This window comes from Polypterus senegalus, chromosome 12 (assembly GCF_016835505.1).
Source record: "Polypterus senegalus isolate Bchr_013 chromosome 12, ASM1683550v1, whole genome shotgun sequence".
NCBI lineage: Eukaryota > Metazoa > Chordata > Cladistia > Polypteriformes > Polypteridae > Polypterus > Polypterus senegalus.
In genome coordinates, this window is record NC_053165.1 from 12,879,483 (window position 1) to 12,885,482 (window position 6,000).

Genomic DNA, 6,000 nt, shown 5'->3' on the forward strand with positions numbered 1-6,000 from the left:
AGGGGATAACGTTAGACTCCAAAGGAGATCTTGATATGCCATTCGTATCAAAACGTTTACAGTTTCCTATTAGAATAGCTTTTGCTATAACAATTAACAAAATCAACAGGGACAAACATTCGAAAACGTTGTTTTATTTTTTAGAGAGCAAGAAACGATATTCACCCACGGGCAGTTACACATTGCATTGTCACGATGTAAGTCCATCCATCATCCAACCCGCTATATCCTAATTACCCAGCCAATCTCAGCCAACACAGGGCGCAAGGCAGGAAACAAACCCTGGGCAGGGTGCCAGTCCACTGCAGGGCACACACCCACCCACACCTATCGCCAGTGCACCTAACCCGCATATCTTTGGACTGTGGGAGGAAACCCACGCAGGGAGGACCCGGGAAGTAAACCCAGCTCTCCTTACTGCAAGGCAGCAGTGCTACCCACTGCGCCACCATGCTGCCCATGTAAGTCCAAACACGGAATCAAAATTTAATGAGATATTCAAGAAAAGTGCATTCCAAATATTGTTAAGTTTTACAGTAAAAGTGTAAGTTTAAAAAGTATTTGCGTGTTAATTTCAAATCCAAACAGAACAAAAACGTATAACACAATGAATACCTCTAATGCAACATGAAACATAATTTTCTTTCAATTTATTACTATTTTTTACTATGGTTAATTACTTGCTGTATTGTAAAATAGTTAGGTCAATTATGAATATGTAACAATTTCCATGAAAATAACAATCTGTTTAAATTGTACATCCGGTTCCCCATACGTGAAGAGGCGGGCGCCTGGGGTTGGCGAGTTAGGCTGGCAGGGGGCAGAGCACCCCTAGTATATAAATTAAACACTACGGTCTGCGTGTCCAGTCCCTCTGAGCAATCTGATTAATGAGCTTGACTTTGGTGTGATTGGTCAGTTTGGCTTTGGTGAGGCAATCAAAAAAGAGGAAATGTGAGATGCACAAAGAGATGATGGGAGTCCGAGGAGCCTGCATTAGAGGATTGTGTACAAGAGGGGCCGCGCCAGTGACGAGACATTCACACACGCGCAGATATAAAGGAAAGGCGCTGAAGGATCACGTAGGCAAGAGATTGAGTATTTCAAAAATATTTGCTGTTACCTGTCTTTGACAGGCACCATGGTTAGTATACGATAAACCACAATAAAAACATCGAGATGGGTCCAGCTGCTGACCTCCACAACCCCACAATTACAGCCAAATGGATTGCAGGTTTTTTGTCACCTGATTTACTGACTTGAGTCAGATAACAGCCCTAATCATAACCATTGTGTAACCTGGCATATCACGGACGTATACTGTAAAACAACCTCTTCAACAACGTGGGGCTCCGGAGGTCCACAGCTGGAATCTATTGAAAACATCACAACCCAAACCAAAGGTAATTTCCCACAGGCTCCAACCAGTCTATCATGATGGCACAGAAAAACATGTCAGAAGCAGCGCTTAAATCTAGCAAGGTCAAGGAGGCTCAGTCTCCAGCACCAGAAGCCAGTAAAATATCATTGGTCACTGCCATGCTCTGGAGCATTACTGCTCTGTGTACCTTCATCCAGGTTACACACTCCATAGGTGACTCACCCTAGACTATGGAGCCCCCTTCCTCTATCCCAGCGGACTTGCACTTCACGACCAACCTTCAAGAATTCGCTAAAATCTCACCTTTTTAGAACAGTACAGGATTATCATACATTTATAAGAACACTGTATTGTGATTTAAATGCTATTTACAAGTTTTTAGATTTTTTTTTTTATTATTTACTGCGACCTCGGGGGCCTTGAAAGGCGCCCATAAATAACACGCCTAAATAAACGTGAACAATCGCGATCGCGCGTGACTTGAAATTGCCTGTAACCGCGACTCTTGACGTCACGAGGCGTCAGAAAATACTGTAATAAGCTGATCTGACTGACAAACAAATTCCGCGAGGAGTACGAGACTTTACATATAGTGCACTGACAAATATACGCGAAACAGAAATGTCCCGAGAAATTACCAAAGCACATATTTTATTGTTGGAGATGAAGTGCAGGGGCGACGCGTTCAAGCGCAGGTTGAGGACCTCTGGACTATGCGGACGCCTATCGCTTTTATTTTCTCAACTGGAGGCAACACTGCGGGTGCTGTTAGTCCCCTGGGGAAAATGCAATTACATTTAGGATATTAGGTTATTTATTTATCTGCGTGGGCATATGTTTAATTTTAATGAAACTGGCGAACGCAGGCAGGTAGGTAGGTGTGTATGTATATACAGACGAAGCCATCGCGATGCTTACGAAAGCTTGAATTCGGTTATCACGTGTTTAGATTTTTTAACGGCGTGTGCAACCCCCATACCCCATCATCCCCAGGGCACTCGCCCGATTGCCCATTTAGATGGATGGTTAGTCAAAGCTGCCTATGGATGCACGTAGAAATGACGTCATTGGATGAAGTGCCAACTTTGGATGAAATCTGTGCGAGTCCCCACCTCGGCTGCTTTCAGAAGTACTGATACATAGACTCTTTTGAGAAGTTTCTGATTTCAACACTTGCATCGATCTCACTCTCCGTCTCACTCTACTCAATAAGATTCAGGAGTCGCCCACTGGCGTATCGATCCAACAGCCCGACCAATGAACTCAGAAACACCCTACCGTGTCGCATGACAGTCCCTACAGCAGACCACTTCGTACGCACCAATAAAGCCGCGCCTTCTCGGAAAAAAAGAGCAGCGACAACGCGACAGAATAAGAACGACAGGCCCACAGCAACCGAGATGTGGCTCGGCAAAGCACCATCTCCCCAGGACTTGCTGTCACAAGCGAACAAAAAAAAAGGTTTAGCGCGCTAATGATGTCGTTCAGTACCTGCGGACTATCCTCTAACGTTTCTTCAATAGGCAGCTTGTCAATTCCAGGCATATCTTTGCAGTTGCTGAAAACAAATAATAAAAACAACAACACAAGAAGAGTACGACGGCCGAGTATGGACTACTACTAGTTGGTTAAGAACCACACAGCCCAACCTGTTTTTGCGGAAGTCTCGCCTCCCCCTTTGGATGATTGGTGCAAATTGTCAAATTCTTAATGTAATTGGCTAGAGGAGGCGTCAATCGTTCAGTCCTCTCACATAAAACAGTAACTCCGCCTCTTCGTCGCAGCTTGTCAAGCCTAGTCCAGTCGGACCGGTCAGCCGGGAAAGTGGGGTGTGGGGAAAGAAAGAGACAGAAATCAGAATGGAAAAAGTTGGGGATCCATGGATCGACAAATTAAAATTTAGACTGGGAGCGGGAAAACATATTATACAAAAAGAAATGAATGGGCTACGTCCATGATACTGAGATGTTCAGTCTGTTTAAACTGCAAAAACTAAAGCTTCCGATTCACCAGGAGCTCGGCTGCGTGTGTTCTTCTGTATTGTATGAAAAGAAAACCATCGACTGGGGTGCTTGATCGGTGGTAGGAGTCGGCGGAGGGGGGCTAAAAATATAACATCATTATTATTTTTGTCTTCTCTGTTTCATTGTTCTATTCAGGAAAACATTTCTATCCAGTGTTACATATACCCAGCTGTTTTTTTTTCTAAGACTCTGTGAATCGCATTGAGCATGGGAAAGGCGCTATATAAATAAAATGTATTATTATTATTATTATTATTATTATTATTATTATTTTAGATATGGCGCTCCCAAGGTAAAGGTGTGGAAGTGAAACCAGTTTCGAGGATCGGTGAGTTGGAAGGGAGATGGATTCCTTCCATACACGCTTGCCCCTAAAACGTATTCTTAAAACAATTGTTTCAGCTTCCTATATAAATGCTTCATGCACACGTCTTACATAATAAAAAAACTACACATGATCGTCTTAACTTGTGGGCACTGGCCCAGGAACCCAGGAGCATAGGGGCCAATGGTGGTGCTTATTTATGTTTCTGTTTTGCTATCAAAACAGGGGCACCAGTGCACTACCTTGTCCTATAATGCTGGTAAGATGACCCTTAAAACAAACTGAATAAAATGACTATTTGGTGAAAAATGTAAAATCTGATATTTTTCCGGGGCAGCAGTTGACTGAGATTTGACATCACCTCCTCTTTTCAGTCAGTCAGTCATTATCCAACCCACTATATCCTAATACAGGGTCACGGGGGTCTGCTGGAGCCAACACAGGGCGCAAGGCAGGGTACACACACACAAAGCAAACACTGGGGACAATTTAGGATTGGCAATGCACCTCACCTGCATGTCTTTGGACTGTGGTTAGAAACCCACGCAGACACGGGGAGAACATGCAAACTCCACACAGGGAGGACCCAGAAAATGAACCCGGGTCTCCTTACTGCGAGGCAGCAACGCTACCCACTGTGCCACCATGCCACTCTCTTTTCAGTCAAGTGTTAACAATTCCTGTTTGCTGCAATGCCTGACATCCTGTCCAGGAGAAAAGGCCTCTTGCCAGTAAGGGAGGCCAGATTGGAAGAAGAACAGTGGACTGGTGTCCTGACCAGGTTGGAATTTAATCCCTTGCCAAGAAGGGAGGCCAGAGTAATTGAAGAGCCAGGCGAGTTAGCCTTTTCAGAGAATATACTCTCCTGGTTTGCTAGAAGACAGCCTTCTTGTATTGCTGCTCCCATGGAGCATGCTGGGAATTCTAGACCCATTGAACAGCCCTACTGCGTGCCATGGGAGCCTTCAGAGGGATGAACTTTTGCTACTTTGTAAAAATTTCTGCTTGCCCCTGAAGTAGTTCCTTTGGGCTTCTGCTCAGACACCACAAGTACTTCCAGGATCAGGTTTAAATAGAGCCACTCTGTCTTGCCCATGTAGTCGAATTTAGGAGGCAGAGGGCAACACTTGTGTAGGTGGAAGGGGATTAGGGAGGAAGAGGATTAAACTGTCCCTGAGTGTACTGTGCTGTGTGGAATAATTCTAGAGAAACAGTAAAAAATACTTGGAAGAAATAAAATCATTGTATTTGAACCTGTGACTGCGTCCACAACAGTAGTATCCAGAGTTTGGGGCTCAGTGATGTCCCGTCATCCACACCCCCTTTAAAATTTGTTCTAATGCCAACCCTGCTGATTTCCCTGTACTGCATATGCCACACTTAGGAAATATTTTTAAAATGTAACAATATTATGAAGTGAATGTACTTGATGAAGAAGTGCTTGAATTCATTCCCACAAGAGAAGAGAACCCCATCAGAATTGGCTGATGTTAAGAGTGATGTCCAGCAGGGGTCAATGCTGGGGCTGCTGCTGTTTTTATCTCTACTAATAAAAGGCAAAGCCCTCATTCACTCACTGACTGACTGACTCATCACTCACTCACTCACTCACTCACTCACTGACTCATCACTAATTCTCCAACTTCCTGTGTAGGTAGAAGGCTGACATTTGGCAGGCCCATTCCTTACAGCCTACTTACAAAAGTTAAGCAGGTTTCATGTTGAAATTCTACACGTAACAGTCATAACGGTCATAACAGTCGACAACATCCGCCATGTTAAACTTTCTTATTCATGGCCCAATCTTCAAGAAATTTGGTAGGCGGCTTCCCTGTGCTAACCGAAACCAATGTACATACTTATTTCGGTGGTATGATGCCACTGTCGGCCGCCATATTGAACTTTCCAACGTCCTTTGTTACTTATGGGCCCATCTTCAAGAAATTTGGTACGCGGGTTCTCAACGCTAACTGAATCCTACTTACGTACATATATACATCCATAGCCTGCAGCTTGGTCGCCATGTGAGGCGGCGTTGGGTCCCCCATCCCAATGCCTCCAATGTTGTTGGCTGCCTGCCTATATAAGGCCGTCCGTCGCTCCAGTCTCCACATTCCCTTCCTTGCTTCGCCACGGGATTCACGTCTCCCTGCTGATAACTACAGCCTTTTTGTTTAATCCACGGCTTCTCCGCTGTTTTATTGTTCGTTTATTACGATTATAGTTATTGTGTAGGTATTTTAGACTTACTTTACATTGTTCAGGTACCC

The 6,000-nt window shown here is 44.4% G+C and overlaps 1 protein-coding gene across 2 annotated transcripts in view; it reads right to left on the reverse strand.

The window, feature by feature from the left end:
- The window catches only part of appl1 (adaptor protein, phosphotyrosine interaction, PH domain and leucine zipper containing 1), a 68,355-nt gene extending 65,321 nt beyond the window's left edge, over nucleotides 1-3,034 (reverse strand). The window contains exon 1 of one of the 2 annotated variants that reach the window (XM_039771280.1): nucleotides 2,873-3,034. In XM_039771280.1, coding sequence (XP_039627214.1) covers nucleotides 2,873-2,926 — 54 coding nt within the window. In that variant the 5' untranslated portion in view covers nucleotides 2,927-3,034. The remainder of the gene's footprint in view (nucleotides 1-2,872) is intronic. The other variant, XM_039771279.1, reaches the window with a different exon arrangement.
- Nucleotides 3,035-6,000: the final 2,966 nt, after the last annotated feature.